The sequence below is a fragment of the Phocoena phocoena genome, chromosome 1 (assembly GCF_963924675.1).
Source record: "Phocoena phocoena chromosome 1, mPhoPho1.1, whole genome shotgun sequence".
Classification (NCBI taxonomy): domain Eukaryota; kingdom Metazoa; phylum Chordata; class Mammalia; order Artiodactyla; family Phocoenidae; genus Phocoena; species Phocoena phocoena.
In genome coordinates this window covers 81298658-81324279 of record NC_089219.1, presented here as the reverse complement: position 1 = coordinate 81324279, position 25622 = coordinate 81298658, and the positions used below count along the sequence as shown (strand labels likewise).

The 25622-nt window shown below is 37.9% G+C and overlaps 1 protein-coding gene across 1 annotated transcript; it reads right to left on the bottom strand.

Moving 5' to 3' along the window:
• Positions 1 to 145: 145 nt before the first annotated feature.
• On the bottom strand, positions 146 to 24856 carry EPHX4 (epoxide hydrolase 4). Its single transcript, XM_065886351.1, has 7 exons — positions 24519 to 24856; positions 21569 to 21654; positions 14344 to 14501; positions 12196 to 12324; positions 8523 to 8626; positions 3537 to 3685; positions 146 to 812 (listed from the first exon to the last, which is right to left on the bottom strand). The coding sequence occupies exons 1-7, from the start codon at positions 24747 to 24749 to the stop codon at positions 569 to 571; spliced, it is 1101 nt and encodes a 366-aa protein (XP_065742423.1). The 5' UTR covers positions 24750 to 24856; the 3' UTR covers positions 146 to 568.
• Positions 24857 to 25622: the final 766 nt, after the last annotated feature.

Sequence of the window (25622 nt, the reverse complement as noted above, 5' to 3'; positions counted from 1 at the left end):
ATATATATATATATATATATATAATCTTCATATCCTCTTTTGTTACTCTTCCCAGTGTAAGTAGTATTTATGGCCTATTTTAAGATGCACATTCATCTTGTCATATCTGCCTTCAAACTAATAAATATACTATAAATCCAAGAGATTTGATAATAGAATTTTTTAACAGTTAAAAAATAGTAAAAAGAACTTTGGAACAATAAAATAAAAATTTATACCATTGCAGTTTTGCCTTTTAATATGGCACAGCTAATCTTTAATATACATTTGTAAAAGGCACCATATATTAACAGGGTAAATAACACGAAAAACCAAAACTGAGCCACTTTCTCCAACTTCCTTTTTGTACAAGTGTGTACATTTTAAGGCAGATGCTTTTCTGTGCAAAATACAACAAGAAAAAAACCAACATTATGTTACAAGCTCACACGTTCTCAGATTTTTCTTGATGTCATTTGTCAGGATATTTATTTATGATAAAGCATATTAAAACAATTTTTCCTAATGAAGCTTAAAGAAGTTGATGAACAATTTAAAAAAATTATTTAGAGATTTCATTACAGACTCGTCACAGAAAAAGCCAGTCTTTTCTCCTTGTTTCTTCTTTTAGAAATGTCCATATCAATTTGTTCACTATGTCAGGTTGCTCTTGCTGGAGCCCGTGACTGGCCTCTGACAAAATAGTTAGCCTGAAATAGTTCTTAACGTAAATCTTCGTGCCTTCAGCCATCTCAGCCTCCATAAATGCGTCTTTCTCTCCCCACAGTAGTAGTGTTGGAGTGATCACCATGTGATGCTTGAGAGGCAGGCAGCTATAAAAACAAAACACGTGGGCTTGAGACTCACTGTAAACATTAAAATAACATTCCCCCAAAATGTTTCTTTAGGCCACAGATTTTTAAGGAGGGCAATATCACCACCAAAGGGATGAAAATTTGTTTTTGGGAGAGTGAAAAAAAATTATGCTTTTTATATGTAAACCATGAGTATACACACAGTACATAAACAGATATTAAAATTTCATGGGGTGGGGGGCAATTAGGAAAAAAAAAATGCCTAAAAAGGCTCTGAAGGGAGGTGATGACAAACAAAATGGTTGAGAAACACTGCATTAGGCAATCAATCTGTACAATAAAAAAATTAATGGTCTATTTAAGAAAGGGCCAGATAAAAGTTGTAATTGGATCAGCCGTGCAAAACTTACAATGCAGGCTATAAATTAAATATGAAATTCATCACTATGAAGAATAATTTGCTTCCAAAAGATAACAGATTTCTGAATAGTGTGATGAAAGGGAGCTTTAAACAGTGTTACTATTTAAACGTATTTCAATTATTTGTTGGATAATCTAATGCATTTTATGTGAAAATTGGAACTGAAAAGTCAGAAAATATATACGGAATGAGCCTTAATACTACATGATACTATATTTATTTCGCAAGAAGTTTCTTTTCAAAATATAAAGTTTTTATTGTGTATTTTTTAAATACAGAAAAGTATAAAGAAGAAAATCATGCATAATTCAATCATTAAAAAATGGTCATTTTCTATGCATATCGTTGAAACCATAAGTACAATGCAGTAAATATACACAGTTTATACACAGTATACACATGCAAATTTCATATTAAATTATAATAACTTTCTTGTTTCATATAGTTTTTCAAAAATAATTGTAAAACATACTATTTTATGGCATAATAACCCATAAATGACTGTTCCTGTATAACTGAATATTTAGATTATAGCATCACTTAAAAGAAGGGGATGTTTGTTTGGTTTTTTTTGGGTTTTTTTGCGGTACACGGGCCTCTCACTGTTGTGGCCTCTCCCGTTGCGGAGCACAGGCTCTGGACGCGCAGGCTCAGTGGCCGTGGCTCACGGGCCCAGCCGCTCCGCGGCATGTGGGATCTTCCCGGACCGGGGCACGAACCCGTGTGCCCTGCATCGGCAGGTGGACTCTCAACCACTGCGCCACCAGGGAAGCCTGGGGATGTTTTAAGTGATGCTGCAATTAGCATTTTGTGCCCAAATCTTCGTTGGCATTTCAGATAACTTCTTTGGGCTAGAGCCCTGGAAGTGGAATTCCTGAGCTGAAGAGGATACATATTTTTAAAGCTTTTGACAACTTCTGCTAAGCTGTTTTTCAGAAAGGCGGGATGGTATTAATTACACCCCTGTTAACTAAGAATAAGAAGGAACATATAACTAGACACTCTCCAGCACTGAATTACATTTTTGCTAGTTACAAAAAAGCTTGACTTGTGGCTACTTGGGGTTGATAAGATGCTGCTGGAATATGAAGGATATCACATATGTCCACCAAGGTCTTAACTTTTGATTCCCATGCAAGTGGCCATCATTTGGTTCTAATGCTCCTAAAAATTAAGTTCTTGGTGAATGGGTAAACTGATATAAAAATATATCTATACTTAATTATTGATACATGGATTGCTATACAAACTTGCAAGTCACTTAAATTCTGGTGCTCATAAAGTGTTCCAAAACAAAACATTTTCTAATAGTTACCTGCATATTTAACAACATGTGAGCATGTAATAGTTGAATCAGTAAGGAAAGGGGACTATTAGTCCCTATTAAAAGTACTATTAGTGAAAAAGTAAAGAGGAATATAAATTCTTCACCAGATCGAATTGAGGGTAAAAGGGAGGAGTTTTCAGAAAATTAAAAGAAGAGCATATTCTCTGGTCCTGAGGTTTCAAATTGTTAAATATCACATGAAACGTAAGTTACAGATAAAACAAAGTATGTACAGATAGGTGACTGTAGTTAATACTGTATTATATATTTGAAAGTTGCTAAGAGAGTAGATCTTAAAAGTTCTCATCCCAAGAAAAAAAATTATAACTATGTATGGTGACAGATGATTAACTAGACTTACTGTGGTGATTATTTTGCAATACATACAATATCAAATCATTATGTTGTACACCTGAAACCAATATAATGCTATATGTCAATTATACTACAGTATAAATAAATAAAACAAAGAAAAACATTAAATATTTTAAGAGAGTAGGTTTTAGTATACTCAGCTAAATAACTTAATGGAAAATACTTGATAAAATAATTCTCATTAAAAATAATCAGTAAATATAGTTCTGAAGAACCTAAGGGCAGGACAAGAATAAAGACACAGATATAGAGAATGGACTTGAGGACATGGGGAGGGGGAAGGGTAAGCTGGGACGAAGTGAGAGAGTGGCATGGACATATGTACACTACCAAATGTAAAATAGATAGCTAGTGGGAAGCAGCCACATAGCACAGGGAGATCAGCTCCGTGCTTTGTGACCACCTAGAGGGGTGGGATATGGAGGGTGGGAGGGAGACACAAGAGGGAGGAGATATGGGGATATATGTATATGTATAGCTGATTCACTTTGTTATATAGCAGAAACTAACACACCATTGTAATGCCATTATACTCCAATAAAGATGTTAACAAAAATCAAATATTGGCTCTGTATGGAATGAATATTTTGTTTAGTTAAAAAGAACAAATTATACTGACCTGAAGATATTTCGGTAATGGTTAATTGGACCATTTAATGCTCCAGGTTGAGAAAAAACATAAATATAAGCTTCAAGATCTTCTGCTGTTAATCGACATCCTTTTCTTCCAATGCCAGTGCTGTGACTAGTAAACAGATGTTTCAAAGCCTGATAAGTGAGAAGTGAATAATTAAAACTTTTCAGTTACCTAATAGTAACTAAATATTTGGCTTTTGAAAGAGAATGATGGTCAGTGTGTAGTGATAGCTCCCAGTTTCTGCTCTAGCCAGGTTGGAGACCTCATTGTTTACAAGCACATTTTATATATTTCTGCTTTCCTGGCTTTATTTTTGATATTATTCCCTTTTAATCCCTCATGGACACTTCACCCTTATGAAAAGTATCCTGTCTTCTTGGTGTCTCTTCACATTCTAGAAGGTTGAGCTCAAGTACTATCCCTGCTCTAAAGCCTGATATTCCAGTTAACAGTTTATCTATTTACTGACAACCAATCCACACACCTCCCCCTAAATTGTTTGAACTTCTTTTGATCACAACCTAGAGTAACAAACACATTTTACATCATGATCCAGTTCATATCTCTACATATATATTTCTGAAACAAAAGTTTAAAGAAATAGGCCTTACACTTATTACAGCATGTAATGATATTTTCAATTCTGTTTTACTTTATTTTTAAAAACTCAAATTGCAAGCCACTTTACTGAATTGCAAAACTTATTTCACGACTCACTAATGGGTCTCCACCTACAATTTGAAAAATACTGCTCTATACCAGCATTTCTTGAAGTGTGTCTCTAAACCACCTGAATCAGAATTATTGGGATTCTTGTTTAAAATTAGATCCCTCAACCCCAAAACACCCTTGCAAAAATATGAAAAGACATGTGCAGGAGGTGATTCATTGAAACATTATTTGTAATAGGAAAAGAATGGAGGACTTCCCTGGCAGTCCAGTGGTTGAGACTCTGTGCTTCCACTGCAGGGGGCACAGGTTCGATACCTGGTTGGGGAACTAGGATCCCTCATGCCCCGTGGTGCAGCACAGCCAAAAAAATTTTTTTAATTAAGAAAAAAAAAAAGAATGGAAACAAATGTCTATGGGGGGTTGGATGAATAAACTATGGTATAGATACATGATGGTGAATTATGTGTTCTTATACTCTAAGAGAAGATGGAGATAATCTCTATGCTGATGATGGAGTCATCTGCAGGGTATATGGTTAAGTGGAAAAAAAGCAAGGGTAGAAATAGTGTTTATAGTATGTTATCTTTTGTGTGAGAAGGAAAAGATAAATATATATATATTTGCTTATATTTTTAAAAAGAAACAATAAAAAGAGGAAACAAAACTAACCAAAATGGTTTTCGATGGGAGACAGAAGAAATAGATGGAGACAGAGAAACAGAGGAAACAGAGACAAGTGAACTTCTCTGAATGTACCTTGTTTTAGAGTTTTGACTTAGAACCATATAATGTTTTATATAAAGTCATAGAAGTTAAGTGAAAACGCTGTCGTCTTAAATTTGCTTTGGAAATGTGAATAAGAACTCATAATTTTTGTTTTTGTTAAGAACTCATAATTTTTTTCTAAAAAATATGTATGTCTACATTCTGTCCAATGGAAAGATCTAGAAGCAATGAAAACTCAGTAACAATGATCACCTTGACACCCAAACTGTGGTCTCTAAATACCATTTCCTACTAATAGGAGCCAGAGTTCCTTCAATAAATGACTGATTCCAGATCTGGAACAGGAAAAAAATGATGAACTTAGGACATTAAGGAAGCAAGCTATCCCTGACTAAAGGGCTCCTGTGTCAAGGGGACATAGGAGCCAACCTGAAGGAGTTCACACTTGCAACAATTTGGGCATCAAAGAGAATAATGACTGTAATCAATTGATAAATATCAAATATATTTTTAAAAATCATGAGCTCATAATGATATGAAAAAAAAACCCTCATTGGTTATCAATGGAGGTTTCTAGGGCACCAATTCATTATTCTGGAAGTTGTTTACAAAGGGAAATAATGAAGCATTTGTCCTGCCATTCTTGTGGGAACTGTATTTCAGAATAACCAAATATAGATGTGGAAATTCTTCTTTATACATGAATTCCAGTTAATAAAAGCAGAAAGAATAATATTGGGTTGGCCAAAAAGTTCGTTCAGTTTTTTCCATAAGATGGCTCTAGTAGCACTTAGTTGTCTTTAACTTTATTCGAAACAATTTTGTTGTATTGTGACTGCTGTCATACTAGCATGCATTAAAAAAAAAAACTTATCAAAACTGGTGAATTCTTGTGTAGCTATTTTAATATTGAAGATGAAGAAAAAAAGCAACATTTCCGGCATATTATGTTTTATTATTCCAAGAAAGGTAAAAACGCAACTGAAACTCAAAAAAGGATTTGTGTAGTGTATGGAGAAGGTGCTGTGACTGAGCGAATGTGGCAAAAGTGGTTTGAGAAGTTTCTTGCTGGAGATTTCTCGCTGGACGATGCTCCATGGTCGGGTAGACCAGTTGAAGTTGATAGTGATCAAATCGAGAAATTAATTGAGAGCAATAAACGTTATACCACGCAGGAGATAGCCGACATACTCTAAATATCTAAATCAAGCGTTGAAAATCATCTGCACCACCTTGGTTATGTGAATCGCTGTGATGTTTGGGTTCCAAATAAGTTAGGCGAAAAAAAACCTTCTTGATCGTATTGCTGCATGCGATTCTCTACAGAAACGTAACAAAAATGTTCCGTTTTTAAAACAAATTGTGACGGGCGATGAAAAGTGGATACTGTACAGTAATGTGGAATGGAAGAGACCAAAGGCTGGTCTTCATCCAAAGAAGGTGATGTTGTGTATATGGTGGGATTGAACGGGAATCCTCTATTATGAGCTCCTTCTGGAAGACCAAATGATCAATTCCAACAAGTACTGCTCCCAATTAGACCAACTGAAAGTGGCACTCAATAAAAAGCATCCGGAATTACTCAACAGAAAACACATAATCTTCCATCAGGATAACCAAGGCCGTATGTTTCTTTGATGACCAGGCAAAAACTGTTACAGCTTGGCTGGGAAGTTCTGATTCATTCGCCACATTCACCAGACACTGCACCTTCAGATTTCCATTTATTTCGGTCTTTACAAAGTTCTCTTAATGGAAAAAATTTCAATACCCCGGAAGACTGTAAAAGGCACCCGGAACAGTTCTTTGCTCAAAAGGATAAAAAGTTTTGGGAAGATGGAATTTAGAAGTTGCCTGAAAAATGGCAGAAGGTAGGGGAACCAAAGGGTTCAATAAAGCTCTTGGTGAAAATGAAAAACGTGTCTTTTATTTTTACTTTAAAACTGAAGGAGCTTTTTAGCCATCCCAATAGAACTAAAAAATCACTGTTTTCTAAAGAAATAATGAACCTAGGCAGTGACGATCAAGATATGCCAAAATTATTTGGTGAAAGGTTGGTTGTTAGGCAATTTGGATAGGCTGACAATTTGTGAGCCCACTGGTTAGTGTTAGCATTACTAAAACTGGGACAACTAGGCATTATGTGCTTCCCTGATGTGATGCATTAGGAAATACACAGAACCACCTATAAAATATTCGTGTCAAATTAAACTTCAGTCTAATCAAGCCTCTAGATCAGTAGCACCTATGAAGTAGGAAAGACAAGGCTTAGCAGAACTAGTTAAATAACACCATGATGAAGCAATCAGTTGAATCCAAAATGTGGACCATTCCTCGGGGCAAATGAACAAATTTCTTCTTAAAAAAGTGATGGTAAAAAACAAAAGGAAAGAACCGTTAAAGATTTTAAAAGGCATAACAAATAAATACAATATGTAGACCTTGTTTGGTTCCTGATTCAAACAAATAAAGTGCATAAAGACAGTTGAGACAATTAAGAGAATTTGAATGGGCATTAAATGATTTTAACAGGTTGTTCATTTTGTTAGCTTTGATAATGGCATTGGCGTTATGTTCTTTTTTTAAAAATAGTCCTTATTGTCAGAGGTACATGCAGAAGTATTTCCAGGTAAAATAATATTATGTCTTTTTTTAACCTCCCTAAATATTTAACATCATGCTGGACAAACAAGAAACAACTAATTAACTTCGAAGAAATAGATACTACATATGATTCCTGGTGCCAGTGTATATGGTACACCAATACCTGCAGGCTTAATTTTGTTTGGGGGTTTTGTTTACTCCCAAGGGCTTCCACTTCTGCTGTTGTCAAATTCTCTTACCTGGCATTCATATTCTTTCATCTCCCCATGGAATGTTCTCTAGAAAGAAGTATGCCTGTAGGGGAACAGGCTCTCAGAAAAAATTGAGTTAACAGCCAGGCACTCAAACATACGAATAGAGACTGTAAAAATAAGTAAGCCTATCGATGAAACCTTAGAAACATTTATTAAGTTTTAGCATTTGTCTGTTTTTCTTTTCCCTTTTTTTTTTTTTTTGGCAGCACTGAAAGGCTTTTGGGATCTTAGTTCCCCAACCAGGGATTGAACCCGTACCCCCTGCAGTGGAAGGGTGGAGTCCTAACCACCTGAACCACCAGGGAATTCCCTGTTTTTCTTTCTTAAAGATGGATTTTAATTGAAAATGTTTCTCATTAGCATTATTTGTTTGACTTATTTTTTTGCATAGGAGGAAATGCCTAACAGTGCATAACACATAACAGATGTACAATAAATGATTATTTAAAATAAATCAGAACAACATAAGCAGAACCGGTTTTCTTGGGGGTTTTTTTTTGTTTGTTTTTAGTGTTTCAGTCTATGTTTTATTTTTGACCTCCTAATTTTGTCATCCTCTTGGGCACCAGTCTTTCTTTTTTTAATTGAGGTATAATTGACATATAACATTATATTGGTTTCAAGTGTACAACATACTGATTCAATATTTGTATACACTGCAAAATGATCACAGACAATAAGTCTGTAACATCCATCACCATGTTTGACTTACCTTGAAATCATTTATGGAAAACATAAATTCTGGGAACCATGGTATTTGGAAGAAATAATAATAGCTGGATTTGAACAGCTGGGCAGGGTGTCGTAAAATATATTCTGAAATTAAAATATCGTGTTAGATCTTATCCAAGAGGTATGAATTGCTTACTATTGAAATAACTTCTTTTTAAAGCAATTTCACCTTTGAGATGATCCCATAAAAGAATCTACAAATAAGGCTTCTGTATATTTCTCTTTGGAACAATTTCTATGTTCTTATATTTCATTTTGGATATTTTTGGTATTTTAAATACTTAAAGCACTTTAAATAAAAGGAAAGTTCTACTTTATGAAATGTTGACTCAGAAAGGAACAGGAAACCCAAAACAACACTCCCTTTTCTCCAAGGTCATTATCAGTGACCAAACACTTTCCTAAGGATACATGGGGAAGTAATTTTCCCTTGTTGAAAAGATTTTCCTTACAGGCTGATTTGAATATCTTATTCATTTGGCCTCAACAGAAACTAAAGCCTTTCCTTTAAATTCATTCATGTATTGAGAAAATTCATCCATTCAATGAATCTTTGAATATCTACTGTGTGTGAGGGGATTTAGCATTGAAAAAGAGAAAAGAGGTTCCCATTCATAAGGAACATACATAATAAATAAGTAATGAATACTTAAAAGATCATTTTAGTTAGCAAAAATACCATAAAGAAAATAAAACAAGGTAATCTGATTGAAAGTAATGGTTGGGTGGTGTGGAGGGACTATCCTTTAGTAAAGGTGGTGGAACAGGTTTCTCCGGGGATGTGGGATGAGCCTTGAACACAAAGATCTAGGAAGAGCATCAAGAACAGAAAGTAGGTACTGGGCTTGGCACATTCAAGAATCAGAAAGAAGGCCAGTGTGGCTGATGTGTAGTGAATGAGGAGGGGGAGATGGTATGAGATGAGTTTTAGAAAAAAACGCAGAAACCCAGTCAGGTAAGGCCAGAATGATAAAGATTTTAAGTGTTTTGGGAAGACACAAGTTTTAAACTAGGGAGTAATGTGATCATACATATTAAATGTACATATTTGTTGTGTATTGTGTACTATACTTTTATTTTCCTTGCTATAGAGGTGATTTTTTTTTTCTTATTTCTAACTGTGTAACTGTAATAAACATGGTTGGAGTTTTTAGAATTATGATTCTCAGGTAAGTGGAGCACTGTTGTGCTATACTTTTTGTAAAGTCATCATCGAATAAGATTTATTCAGCTCTGCATTAAGAGATATCAATACAGTTAAGGGAAAATACAGTCATATTACTTGAAGACTTCATATTGACCTGACTAGGGTTGAACCTCTTACTGATAAGATAGTTCCAGAAATATCCAAGTATTTTCTTACTGAAATGACCAATTACAGTTTGTCCATATAGCAGCACCAACAAAATAACATTTCCTCTAGGGTCCTGATCAATTGAACAAGCATGTAGCACAACTGCTATTGACTAATGCAACTGAGAGAAATATGATGGACCTCAGTTTGATATTTGATTCCTAAGCAGCCATGCTATTACCTCAGCTGAGATAGGACAATTGAATATGTATCTGAAATTTAACTTTTATACTTATACAGTATTTATTGTAGTCATGTTCCCTTTCTCCCTCACCTACTTTAATTTTGAGGAAGAAATAAAAATATGTTTTTCTGAATTTTTTGTTCCCTGGAGGGCTACTGTGGGTCATGACAGTACTGAACCTCAGAAAATTTGACAAGGGTAGTCAAAGAGGACAAAATTATAATTTTTGTCAAAACCAAATAAAAGTGTGCCTAGCCATTGTTCACAGGTTTTTTTGTTTGTTTATTTGTTTTTAATCACTCTTAAGATTAAGGGTTCTCTTTATAGCAGAGGTTCTCAAAACATAGTCCGTGTGGACCCCTGGGGATCCTTAAGACCCTTTTAAAGGATACAGATGGTCAAATCATTTCAAAACAATACAATTAGCTTTTCTCATTTTGCCGACATTTGCACAGATGGTACGAAGGCAATAGTAGATAAAGCCATTGCTGCCTGAGCACCAATCAAGGCGGTGACACTAAACAATACCAGCAGTCATTGTATTCTTCACCACCACACACTTGCTGTAAACAAACAAGTACATAGATACATAAAATTAAGTGGCGGTTTCATTTAAGAATGTCTTTGATGAAATAGCAAAAATTATTAATTTTATTAAATTTATACCTTTTTGTATACGTCTTTTTAACATTGTGATGAAATAGAAAATAAGGCAGTTCTGTTGAACACCCAAATACAATGATGGTCTCGAGGAAAAGCACTTCTGCAATTGTCTGATAAGTTGAATTAGCTGCATTTTTAATGGAACACCATTTTTACTTGAGAGAACGACTATCATCAGTCAGATTGGGTATTTAACAGATAGTCTTTTGAAAATGAACAAAGTGAGCCTGTCACTTGAGGGAAAACAATCAACAGTGTTTGTTGTCAATGATGAAGTTCAAGATGTCAAATGAAAATTAGAATTTTGGAAACTTGTGTCTGCTACTGTGAGCTTGACAGCTTTGCAAAGGCTTTTTTGATGAAACTGGGGTGATATTAATGAACATGATTTGATAGCATATAATGAAATGTGTCAACTTATGGAAGATCTGCATAACTCAATGAACCAATATCTTCCAATGCGTGATGATTGCAAAATCATGCATAGGTAGAAAAAATCCATTCAAAGTGCTAGAGAGACCAATGGATTTTAATGTGACAGAGTGCAAAAAGTTCATTAATATGACATTAGATTCCACATTGTTACTAACCTTTAAGAAATAACTAATTTTTGAGTTTGGTGTAGTATTAAAGGAGAACGTATGCAGTTATTTGAAAAGACTATTAAAATTCTCCTCCTTTTTCTAATTACAAATCTGTGTGAGGCCAGATTTCTTCATATACTTCAATTCAAGCATTTGCAACAGATTGAATATAGAAGCAGATATGAGAATCCAGCTGTCTTCTATTAAGCCAAAAGTTAAAGAGCTTTGCAAAAATGTAAAACAATGACACTCCTCTCACTAAAATTTTGTTTTGGAAGATGTAGTTGGTTTTCAGTAAAATGTTTCTGCTAATATGTACTGGATTAATTATTTTTAAAAAATGAATTAATACATAAACATTTTTTAAATTCTCATTTTTAATTTCCAATACAGTGAATGTTTATGGATATAACCCATATAAACAAATGCTCAATGGGGTCTTTAATAATTTTTAAGAGTATAAAGGAGACCAAAAATTTGAGAACTGCTGCTTTAAAGAATGCTGCCATTCCTGACAGCCAAAGGAGTCAGGCAAGAGGAAAATTTATTTCTAGACTGTCAAGATTCATTACTGTCAAAGTAATGTTACTTCATTTTCCCTTTAACTATTTAACTCTCCCTAAGTTAGCGGTAAAATGTTTTCCAAAAAGAAATAAAATTATGCAAGCAAATATAAAGCAACACTTCCTGTGACTCTTCAGGAATATTTAAAGCTGAGATGGCTGACATTGTCATGTGATAATATCATATTTTAGTCATTTAATTAAAAAATATTATGTTAATCAACTTTTGCTGTTTTTAATCCGTGTCAGTGACAATAGTGAGTTGTCACGCTATCAAAGATGTCTTAAAGGAAATTTAAACTCACCTGTAAATACATTTGGATGAGGGAAGTTAATAACAATAAGCTTCATCACCATTTCAGGATAACAGATGGCAATTAGCCAAGCAATCATGCCTCCCCAGTCATGGCCAATAAGAACACATTTGCTATACCCTGTAATTGAGAAATGAATGTTGGCATCATTGAAAAGAAACAGGTGGGTACATCATTACCGCACATAAAATAGGTATGTTTCTAAAACTAATCTTTCTACTCTCCTACCCTAATTATGCACTTTGTGCAGACATTGAGTTTGGTGTTTCCAAAACCCTGTATGTCTGAATCACCTAGGGTAGCTTTTTAGAAAATTTAGATGCCCAGGATCCATTATAGGCCTCAGAATCTCTCTTGGGAATTTATACTTTAAAAAAAAATTGGAAATAGTTCAGCTCTGGTCACATAAACCTGAGTTTGGAAAACCATGGTAAAGACTACACATAATTAGGTCATAAGCAAGATTACATTATTGATTTAACTGGAAAATTTCATGATGACAAATTTAGGCCAAGTTTGACTGAATTACCACAAAATGTGAAAGAAATATGGCTGTCGGAAATCAGTGTCTCTGAGTCTATTTTACTGTAATCACAGTAAATTACAACACTGCATTGACACCCCCAGACCTCATCCATTTTTTCCCTCTAAGAATATTGACCTGATCTACGTTCTCATTAGATTGTTGTAGAAAAGGGTCTTTAATTTGATTTCATGGGTTTCTCACTATACTGGCTCTGTTAACATATCGATGGTAGCAGCTGGATTTTAGTCAAAAGGGATATAGTGTATTAGATTATTGTTAAAAAATATTTACTCCTCCCCTCTCCCCACTGCCATAGAGGTAGTATACTTCACTGCTCCCCCCCCTTTTATTAATAAATTTATTTATTTATTATTCATTTTTGGCTGTGTTGGGTCTTCGTTGCTGTGCGCGGGCTTTCTCTAGTTGCAGTGAGCAGAGATTACTCTTTGTTGCGGTGCGTGGGCTTCTCATTGCGGTGGCTTCTCTTGTTGCGGAGCACGGGCTCTAGGCACTCAGGTTTCAGTAGTTGTGGCACGTGGGCTCAGTAGTTGTGGCACTCAGGCTCAGTAGTTGTGGCTCATGGGCTCTAGAGCACAGGTTCAGTAGTTGTGGTGCATGGGCTTAGTTGCTCTGCAGCATGTGGGATCTTCCTGGGTCAGGGCTTGAACCCATGTCCCCTGCATTGGCAGGTGGATTCTTAACCACTGTGCCACCAGGGAAGTCCCCCTTTCTGGCCATGCCGAAAGACAAGCGGGATCTTAGTTCCCCAACCAGGGATCAAACTGTGCCCCCTGCAGTGGAAGTGCAGAGCCTTAACCACTGGACCACCAGGGAAGTTCCTTCACCACCCCTTTGATGTTAGACTTGGCACTGTGATTTGCTTTGGTTTCGTGGTGGGTGTATGACTTGATTTGGGGCTCAGCCATATGACTTGCTTTGACCAATGAGCTGCGACCAGAAACTTGAAATATGCTTTTGCAGCTGGGCTCATCCTCTTGCCACTTCAACCATAGCCAGAAGAGCTTCCCACAGATAGCTACTCCGCTTTAGCTGGGGCTCCAGCCCCATTCACAGTGAGAAGCCAATCCCAGCTGGACCTGTAGCCTGAGGCAAAGACCCAGAGGGGTCCAGCCTACAGTTGACCTGAAGGTCCAAGAGCACAGGAATGAATGCCTATGGCTGTATGCCACTGAGTTTGGGTGGTCTCTTACACAATATTATTGTGGCACTAGCTGATCAATACAAGAAAGATAATGCAAGTGTTTCTGCATCTTACAACATGTTTAAATAAATATTTAGGTGTTGGTTCTGAAGAAATAAATTTTCTGAGAACAAGAATCAAATTTCTAATAGTTAGCTCTGAAAATAATAGATAGTATGCATTAAGTCAATTTTTTAAAAACAAATTTTGAGAGTCACTTTTGGCTGGTAGACAGAATAGTTATTCTGGTTGTGTTATTTTAAGTTACCTCTATAAATATTTTGAGCTGTATGAACCAAGGTGACAGGATCTAGGGAACAGCTCAGGTAGATGGAAGAAATGAGGTAATCAGTTTACAATTTGTTGAATGTTAGTCCCTTAAAAAGAATTAACACTGTTTTTTAAAACCTACCTAAAGAGTCTAAAATATCCTTTATATCTGTAATTAGACAGTCCAATTTATAATTTTCTCGATGAATGGGAGCATCTGTTTCTCCATAGCCTCTCAAGTCCAACGCTACAACTCTATATTCACTTTTAAATTCCCTTAGTTGGTGACGCCAAGAATACCTGCAGGAAATAAGAAACGTTAAAAATACCGCAGCAACTAATACAAAGAATAACATTACAGATTTTCTAAGTGGAAAGCTGTAAGAAACCCCTCGTTTTTGAGAAAGGTTATGTAGCTGTGTGTGGGCAGGAAAGAAAAGAACTGTTTGAAAAATAAGCACTGACGTTCTTTATTAAAATTATATTATTTTTTTAAACCAGGTCCAGTGAAGTGTAACAAAGGGCCAGGGTTTATAGAAACTACAAAATATCAGATACTAAAACCTTAAGAAATGTATTTAAGAAGTCAATTTTCTAAGCTTTTCTTAAATAATGCTCACTACTATCACTGAGTCTGTACCTATAAATGCTTCCGCATACTGCACCATTTGATTCTCTCAAAAAATTTGTGAGATGAAAATATATTTTCCTAGAAGGGAGGTTTTACTCACCTTAGTCCACTGTCAAATAGGACTCAATGTTTTTAGTAATAACAATGGGTTACTCATGGATGAAAATGTCTGACGATTTGAAAAAATATTTTCATGGAAAGAATCCAATAAAACAACTACTTAAGATAAACCTCTGGGCTTCCCTGGTGGCGCAGTGGTTAAGAATCCACCTGCCAATGCAGGGGGCACAGGTTTGATCCCTGGCCTGGGAAGATCCCACATGCCACGGAGCAACTAAACCCAGGCGCCACAACTACTGAGCCTGCGCTCTAGAGCCCATGCTCCACAACAAGAGAAGCCACAACAATGAGAAGCCCATGCACCGCAATGAAGAGTGCCCCCCCCCCCGCTCGCCACAACTAGAGAAAGACTGCACATAGCAATGAAGACCCAACACAGCCAAAAATAAAAACAAACAAAAAAGATAAACCTCCACTTGCTGAAACAAAATCTTGGGGGGAAGATCCTGAACCATCAGCATAAGCTAGTGTGATATTTAAAATATTTAACAACCAAAATGGCACAGGAACTGACTAATTAGAATGGCCATAGTGACAGCCAAGTCCTATAAGTTTCTGCTGGGCCAGGTGTTCCCCCTGAGCTTGATAATAAAACTGCAGAATTAATTGAAATACAGAGATCCATGAGATTATCTTCTAATAAGCAAAATCATTATGGATAACAAACAGAAAAAGAGACATGGATTTTTCAAAGTGACTCACTATGTTATGGAGCTCAAAATATGCATTTATCAAAAAGCATCTGCATGCACATCTGTCCATGAAAACACAGTGCAAAATTATCTGACACAAACCAAATGGGAGATTGTTGTCTGGAAAGATTTTTGGAGCACAATAGGAAAGTGAACAGAGTGATCTGAGATTATAAACCAATAGTGCAAGGGGACTGCAGTGTGAAGCGACACAAAGCCATGAGAACAACGAAGCAAATCAACCACCTTACATCAGCAGGTAGATTATCAAGAAGGATGTCAGATACATATTTGGAATTATGAATGGATAGAGTCTTCGATCTATTACTAGGATACCTATAATTTGTAAAAATCTGCAAAAGCATTGCCAATTAATATGGATTTGAAAGTGTCAACAAAAAGTGTCTCTCTTAGCAAGGCCATAGCAATATTGATAATCTTGTCTCTGGTTTGTAATAAACAAATGAAGCAGTTCCATTCCTTAAAGATACTCATCTGCCAGTACATATGATTTTATTATTTTCTCATAGCCTTACTTAACATTGTGAATTGATATTTTTATGTCTTCATAACTGAAGCCCAACTCTTCACTCTTTATAATCCCTCATACTCAATCAATAAAGTTCAGTAGATTTAACCTCTTAACTATTTATTTAATCACTTTTCCTGTCCATCCCTGCTATCATTACCTTCATTCAGGCCTCCATTAACACAGCAGCCTATCGATTGGTCTGTGTCCATTTCATTCCCCTTGGCTCTGTCTTCTACAAACCAGAGTGGTTTAGCAAAACCACAAACTCTCTCAGGCCATTTCCCAGCTTAACAGCTTTTCTTAACTCTCTGTTACTCATAATGTGAAGCCCAAGCATGTTATTCTGGCAGACAAAACCTCCAAGATTTGACTTGCCCGATCTTCCAGCCTGACTACTTTATACTCTGTCATTTGCTATATAATAAAAAGAACTAACATCTATATCAGTTTTACTACATGCCAGGCACAATTCTAAGTGCTTCACACATAGGGATGTTGATCTTCAAGGCAGTACTATGAAGTAGGTACTATTATTATCCCCATTTTACAGATGAAGACACAGAGGCACAGACTGGTTCCTGGATGTGCTGAAGGTCACAGATTTAGCAAACAGCAGAGCCAGGATTCAAACCCAGGTGGTCTGGCCTGAGAGCCCATGCTATGCTGCCTCTGCGGCACTTATCTACTTGCAGTGAATAAACATGGGTTTTGTCTTTATGACTTTGTTTATATAATCTCCTTGTCTGAAACATCATCCCTCCCCATCATTCCCTTACTCCCCACAATCCCTGTCCTTCACCCCTCATTGAACTCCTCATGCTGGGCACCTCCTCTTCCAGGAGACTTCCCAGTCTCCCTCCTTCACAGGTGGGTTGGTTGGCCCCTTCCATACTCTCCCACTTGTCTGTACACTCTTCAGTGCACTGGGAAGAGTGTACAGACAAGTGTACTAGACACTAGTCTGTTGGTGCCTGGCACTTCCATTTGATGGTGAGCTCCCTGAATTATCTGGTAGACATGTAGGTGCTCAATAGAGATTTGTTGACTGAGTAAAACAATGAACAAATGAAAGCACTGAATTATGATAGTGCTAGAAATACCAGTTGTTCCATAAAACTCTGTCTCAGTTCAAACCTTGAGACGACCTTGAACTAAAGTTCCCAGATTCCTGTTGGGGAATTTATACTCAATTTCTATTAAAATGTGCATTGTTTTTAATATCTTAAATACTTGTGTCTTCACTTAGAATTCATTTAATTAGAGATTTCAAGGTAGAAATTTGACTCAAAAAAATGTGTACAATCCTGTAACATTTTACATTTAATGTATTAGAGATTATGCAAACATAATACCTGCACGTCATTACCTTATTAATAATTTAAATTGCCTTCCAAATAAATTCAGCTATTGCTATTGTCAATGAGTGGAGCCAAACAATATCTTAAACATTTCTAAGAATGTTTAAGGATTGCAACTGCTATCTTAATAAAGTACAAAATAAATTTTAAATGCAATCTTCCTAGAGTTCATAAATAAATCATATTTGATTTACACATTAACTGTAAACTGAAGAAGAAATCACCCCAGCGATAGACTGATGGGTATGTCATTCACATGAATAAAACAAAACAACCCCCTTGATAGAGGAATGAAACATACTGCAAAATCAGTAACTCCTGACAATATTATAAATAAACAAATCTAGCTATTTTCATCCACATTGGGTTTTCCCCCCTCTGGTAGCTTTAGGTAATAGCAGAGGACACTTCAAAAAAAGCAACCTCTTTCTTAGTTATTATTCTAACATAAGGAGGACCCCTGGTTTACCAGGCTAGCCTCTTTGAAATGTAGAATACCCTCTTCCCCTTCACAAGAGAAAAAGTTGCAGTCATCAGATTCTGCTCAGCTGTATGGATGACGAGCCCTCACTTGAGTAATGACGAATGCGTCCCATACAGCTGGTGTATTGCCAGAGATTGCCTGCATCAGCTCAGAATATTTTTAAAAGCAATGCAAATTGAGGTGGAGATAGAGGGGGAGAAAAACCATCTTTGACAAACAGCCTTATTTTGGGCTAATTTAGCTAAAGTTCTCATAGATGTGTATATTGTTTGATGTTTCCTTTATATTTTAAGAAAGAAGACAGAATTTTATTGTTTCTGTGTAACATCTAATAGTATACATTAAATGTCACCAATTCTCAACAATTATTCTTAGTTAACGATGATAAATGCAAATAATACATTACATTTGTATAGTACTTCTCTGTTTAAAAAGCACTTTTACACACATTGCCAATTTATGATTATTTTGTTTTCACTGTACCAAATAATCTGGCCTACCTGATCTACAACGAAGCTTATAAATTCATATGTATTTAGGCAAAACTTGATTGATAGAGGAATAATATTTATATTTATAATGTAAATTGAAATCGGTTTGAAGTGCCAGATAAAGTTTTTTGGCTCTTAAAAAGGGGAGAAGTGCAAGAGAAGGGGTTTTTGGAAAAAGAAAAGGGGAAGTTCAAGAGAGAGAGACTTGAAGTGGCTTAATCAAAACAGCTTTCTCCTAAATTCTGATTCAAATTGACTTTTTCCTGAATGGAGCACATGAATGGAATTGACTAGATTGTATAATGGGGAATAGTGGTAATTTGGAAGGAAAGACAGAGTAAGTGTCAACATAGAGGTCTTGGTTTAGGGTAGGACACACTCAAATAGAAGTTTTTGATTAACAGCAATCTCCATGTGGTTGCTCTAGGAATCTCCCTGAACAGCCAGGTAGCTTTCAGATTAATGGCTAGCAAAGTTCAGTGAATTCAATATGGTCTATTTGAGTAACTCAGTTTTCAGGGTTTGCTGTTATTGTTGTTTTAAATTATAGCAAGCCTCTTGCTGGAGTAACAAATAGTACATTTGGTGAACAGAAGGGGACTCATTCCCATGATCTGCGTATATTTCCTAATATATGCTCTTCAAAGTAAAAATATCTCTAGGAGTTTTTTCAAAACTAAACCATTCCTCTCAATAACCCTTTTGGACAAAGCCAAGACTTGATTTTGCTTGAGAAAATGGGTCTGATGTCCAGTGACTGGTGTTGGGCCCCCTCCTAGGCTGTCCTATCCACTGAAGATTCTAGGACATGGACAAGAATCACCAGACATTTCTGTTTTGCAAAAGGGGTCTCATGAAGAGTAAATAAAGGGACAATGCTGTGAAAAATGTGCAAAAGTATCATTTCTTAAAATATGACACAGAGCATCTACTGTCCTATATTAAATGGGTATCACTGCTATTTTCTGGGGCTCCTCAGAACAATTACCAAGTAGCTGAAGTGGTTGCAGGTTCATCTGTATCTTCCACATATAAAGAAGTGACGTTCCAGGAGGAAAAAGAGGACGGACAAGTATCGGGGTTGGTATGAGGTACAGAAAGTGAAGAGCCTTTAAATCTTTTCTTTCTAAAAAGTTAAGTCTCCCCACTCAGATCATGAATTTTATATAGAATGATGATTTAAAATGTTTAAAGTAAGGTATACTTACATTGTTGGTTAACTTTTGAATTTTTCTATAAGGTGTGAAATTTGAAAGGTAAAAATCCATGTATGTTATCAGATCATTATCATTCCTATATACCAAGGATATATTAGAGCAGAGGTCAGCTCTGAAGTTTAAGAATGTATACCTTACTTTCTGGCACTACCAATTGCAGAAGGGTAGCTGTGACACTCAGAAGAGTGCCAGGCACATAGTAAATGCTCAGGAAGTATTAACTATCATCAGCAGAATCAGGAACTTATTTTTTAAAGGTCTGGGACGATGCTCTGTCCCCAAATTTCTCCCTTACTTTCTTTCACTCTTAACCTGCAGTTCCACCATTACATATTCCTCACCTACTTCAGAGTTTTAAAGATTTTGTGTCATCCATAGCCGTGATTTAAAAAGGCTCTAGCTCTGAAAGAGGTATTACCTTAATACACTTTAGTAATACTTTATGAGTGAAAGGGACTTTATTAATAAATGCATTGAGGATGCTAGTGGTGGCACATGGATCTCCACACTGAGTGAATGGGAATGAAGGAAGAAAATGAACATTTATTGAGTATTCACTGGGGCCATGGGAACGGCCTTTCACATATTTTGACTCCCTTTATCCCCACAACTCTGCAAGATTCTTGTAGATTGTGCAGGGTCCTGCAGCAATTAAGTGGCTGAGCCAGAATTCACTGCCCATGTTACTTTACGCAGATCTGACTAACGCTGCAGACTAACATTTTACTTGTGAGCCAGTCAGGTCATAGACTTTTTGCTCTGGGAAAATGATTAGCTAGATGGGTTTTTGCCATTCTCCATTCTTTTCTTCGATGCCTAATACTTCCTAGTGCGCTAGCAATCTCAATGCATTTATTAATAAAGCCCCTTTCATTTGAAAAGTATTAACTAAAGTGTATTAAGGTAATGTCTCTTTTACAGCTAGATGTATTTTAAATTAGGACTTTGGATGACCCAAAAATCTTTAAAACTCTAAAGGAAGTGAGGAATATGTAATGGTGGAATTCTAGGTGTTAAGAGCGAAAGTAAGGGAGACATTTAGGGACAGGGCATTGTCCCAGAACTTTAAAAACATACCATATATTCTACATTTGAGTCAGTTCAGAGAATATGATTTTTTTTGGTCCATTTAGCCATCTCAAGATCATAGCCTTGAGCTATCAAAAATATGATTTTCTTTTTACCACCTTGATATGTACCATCTTTTAAAAAGATATTCATTTTTTTTAAAGTTTAATCATGTGATGTTTCATCTGTACTTACTTGGCTCTATGGGGTTCAAAGGAGAACAGAACATTTTCTTCTAGGTAACTAGCAACTGTGTATTTTTGGCTATAGGTTTTCTTCTCAACGTGAAATATTCCAATCCTTAATTTGTCCTGCATTCATCTGAGCCTGTTACTATGTGCATAGGTAAGAGTTCCTTTTCAGATTCCATGAGCCCCTTTCTCCCTCTGCCTTTCCCTCACCCCAAGTCTCACCAAAAGCTGCCAGGTAACAGGCACTCTAATTCTTTGGTTTCTTGCAAATCTCCTTTTCTATCCAATGTTGTATTTTGTCCGCAGTAGGTACTATAAAAACTGTTTTGTAACTGACTATTCAGAAATTTGAAACACTAAATGATACTTCTTTTAATTATCAAAAAAAAATTTAGGATGATAATATGCACGTTTCTTTAAAACAGGAGGAACACCATTCCTGTGATTGAGGAACATTTAGGAATAATAACTCTAGACCAGTACTTGATCATAGCATGGGGTCTATTAAAAGTCATTATAAGAAAATGACTCTATGATAAGCCGAGTCTTTAGTGCAAAAGAAGAAGTTAGTTGGTAAGTTTACCAGAATTCTGGAAATCCATGAAGCAGCAGCATAAGTGGTTTGCCTCTTTCTCCAGCGGCAACATAATGAAATCTTAACCCCGAATCCTGCAGTACGAAATAGAGGGCATGAAATTTCAGCGATGTTTTGTGTTGACTGTAAAAAGTAGTACATTTAGTATTTCCATGCCGTTAAAAAAAATTCACTTGCATTATTTTTAATATAAAGAAATAAAATAAGTATATTAATTTTCAAAAAGAAAAAAATAACCATGATTTATTAACAGGGTAAATTGAATGATTCACTTTTGTCAACATTCCCTTCTCCTTCTATTTACAAGGTCAATTTATATATTATGAGCTTCTGAAACAGTCACAATTTTCTTACTGATGTGTCACATTTCATCGCACTCAAATTCTGCAGAACATGTAAATAATTCTGATCTGCATTTATATTCCTGCCATATTTACCTCCTACTCATGTACTTTTCTCAGCTTGCCCATCAAGAGCTGTGCCATCAGTTACATAATTCACACCACCTTTCCTTATTTTTAGTTCTCTCCTTCCCACGTTAGTATTTTCTGTTGAGGTTGCACGTACAGTTCCCCTGGCTGCCTGCTCCTCATGTCACATCAGTGTATTTCTTTTTTTTTTTAATTAATTTATTTAATTTTGGGTGTGTTGGGTCTTCGTTGCTGTGCACTGGCTTCTCATTGTGGTGGCTTCTCTTGTTTCGGAGCATGGGCTCTAGGCGCACAGGCTTCAGTAGTTGCGGCATGCAGGCTCAGTAGTTGTGGCGCACGGGCTTAGCTGCTCCGTGGTTGTGGGATCTTCCTGGACCAGGGATGGAACCCGTGTGCCCTGCAATGGCAGGCGGATTCTCAACCACTGCGCCACCACGGAAGCCCCCATATCAGTGTATTTCTAACAGCCGAATGATCTGAGTGCTCAAGCCTTCACTCTGCATATGGGAGACAAAACTGCCCAAGGAAAACAAAAATCATGGTAATGAGACAGGAATACAGCAAATACAAAGCAAACAGAAAAAAGGAAAGAGGAGGAAAAAGCAAGAAAGAAAAACAAACACTCAGAAGGAAGTGAGGAAAGAAACCAAGACCCAAAACCCAGAGACTGGGTTTTTTATCAGATAACCCAAGCAATTGGGTTTCCAGATGTCAAAAAAATCTTAAAGGTCATATAGTTCAACCCTATCATTTTTGCAGAGTTAGAAACTGAGGTCCAAAGATGTTAGCACAGGTCGTAAAGGTGGTTGGGGGCAGGGCTATGACTAGAACCTCCATCTTGTCCTGCCACCCAGGACAATGCTCTTTCCCCTCCTTGGTTCTATGTCTCTGGGGAAACTCTTTAGGTGGCCAGAGTCAGAAAAAGTGCATTATGAGGAATTCCAGATGATTCTTAAACTGCTTTTCCCCTTCAGGTAGGATGAAGATAACAACTCTGACTTTGCCTGCAACTGCTTTTCCTTTTTTAAGATATTTATTTATTTATTTTTGGCTGCGTTGGGTCTTTATTGCTGCGCACGGGCTTTCTCTGGTTTCGGTGAGCAGGGGCTACTCTTCTGTGCAGTGTGTGGGCTTTCTCTGGTTGCGGTGTGCGGGCTTCCCATTGTGGTGGCTTCTCTTGTTGCGGAGCACGGGCTCTAGGTGCAGGGGCTTCAGTAGTTGTGGCTCAGGGGTTCTAGAGCGCAAGCTCAGTAGTTGTGGCACACGGGCTTAGTTGCTCTGTGGCATGTGGGACCTTTCTGGACCAGGGCTTGAACCCATGTCCCCTGCATTGGCAGGCAGATTCTTAACCACTGCACTACCAGGGAAGCCCTGCCCTCCACTGCTGAATGCCTTCCCAGAAATTCAATAACTTCTTTTATTGGTGGTGAGTCTTGGAAGCTGAAAGGTTGTGGGCACTTGATTGGATTTAGTGAATAAATACTTCATTTCACTTACTATGTGCAAGGCACTGTTCTAAGTTTTTTGGTTTCGTTCATTTGTTTTTACACATATTAACTCATTTAAATTCTCATATTAACTCCAGGCTGAATAAGTGTAAGAAAGACATGCCCCTTGGTTTTCTGAACTTCAGCTGCTGGGCAATCTAGTTCCTAATAGGAATCCCAGACCTGGTGACAAAAATATCCTTTCACGTAGGCTATTTTTGAAAGGCCTGCGAGTCAGACTGCAGGGTGCATTTCAAGAAGCCATCTCCCTTCACCACCTGGAGCCTCAGGAAATAGAATATCCGAGGGCTGTAAGAAAGCTTGGGACAAGCACGGACAATTAGAGTCTGCATGCATAGTTGACATTTACTTTTTGTGCCATTCCTTTCGTCTCCGGCACCATAAGTCTGCTTCCTTCCCCACAAACGTACACAATTTATTTATTGTTTCATGTTGCTTAGGTCATCTGTGAATGCTCCATTCTGCTGATCTGAATAAACTCCTGATTTCCAATGACTTATTCTATTTACTCTTTCAATCTCTAAAATTTGGACGAGGACAGCCTCCTGAGACAGTAGGGCGCCACCAGTAACAATTCCCTACAGTTTATCTGAGCTCTAAAGGGCAAAGAGGTGACAGACGACAGCTTCCCCTTACAGGAGGAGAGGGAGAATTATTCTGGGTTGTTGTGGTGGAGGAGGAGGGGACAGTAATATAATAGGACCCAGATTATTAGAGAAATTCCACATAACCTTCTCTCTCTGTCTTACACACACACACACACACGCACGCACGCAACAAACAGGGACCGTAAAGACACACAATCCCGACCTTCTCCCGCGACACCTTGCCCCTCTTGCATCCCCTTGGCACCTTCCCCGTCCCCGCCGCATGCCCTGCGAGCCCCGAGAACACTAGGGGACGCTGGGCCTGGAGTCATGCAAGGATCAGCCCGGCGCCCTCTGCTCTCACAGTCGTCACGTTCCCTCGCGATAGCGCCGGGCCCGCGCCGGCCTTCACCTTGATCCGCACGTAGCAGTGGGTACCCAAAGAGGGGTCGTTCAAGCACGCTGGAGGGTGTTCCCGGGCGACCCTCCGGAAGGTCTGCGTGGGTCCCTTGCCGATGCTCCACAAAAGTTTGAGCAGGTAGACGGAAGCGCAGAGCCCGCAGTAGCAGTAGACCAGGGACCAGAAGAGCAGGGACCGGATCGTGACCATCAGGCGGGGGAGGCAATCCCGCAGCCTCGCCATCGGGCGGCGGCAACGGCGGGGTCCGCTGCACTTCCGAGGCGCGGAGAGCAGCGGCGCGCACTCCGGCTAGGAGCGAGACTGCAAGCGCGGCGGCGCGTCAGCCCCTCCAGCCGGTCCGCGGTAGCCGGCTCCGCGCGCGCCTCCCCGCGGGCCTCCGGGCGTCCGTGCCTGGCGCGGGTCCGGTGTCACAGCCCCGGGCTCCCGCACTCACGGTGAGCTCTTGCGGCCACTGCGCCCAGCGCCGTAGCGCCGCGTCGCAGACCCACCACGCTGCGACGTCCGCCCTGGACTAGGTAGGCAAGGGTGGAGACCCGGCCTTCCTCCGCAGAGTAAAGTCCCATTTCAGAATTGGTAAAATGTGGGGAAAATGAGGGTGAGACTTTCCCAAATCATCCTAGGTACTGTGGACGGAAGAGCCACTCATTTTGACCAGTGTTCAAGTCCTCCCATTGTCCTCAATTAGGCCTTTTTCTGGATCATGGAATTATGGGGCGCGTGGAGGAGGAGCAGTAAACGATTTTCATACTACCTGACAGACATTATTTCTTTATTCATTCCAAACAATCATCTGAAGGTGTTGATATTCTCCAACTAGATTCAGAATCGTTATCTGTCCAGCCAGGTGTTTGGTTCTAAAGTCAAGCCTCTGGAAATCCGTGGTCTTTTTTCTGTTCCTCTGAGTTTTTCCTTTGCAAGAATACTGTAGAAATAGAATCATGTAGTATGCAACCTCTTGTTGCTGGCTTCTGTCGCTTAGCATAATGCATCTGAGATTCAACTACACTGTTACATATATTGTTTCTTTTTTATTGCTCATAAGTGTTTTGTTGGATGGATGTACCATAATTGTATATGGAACAGTCCCCAGTTGAG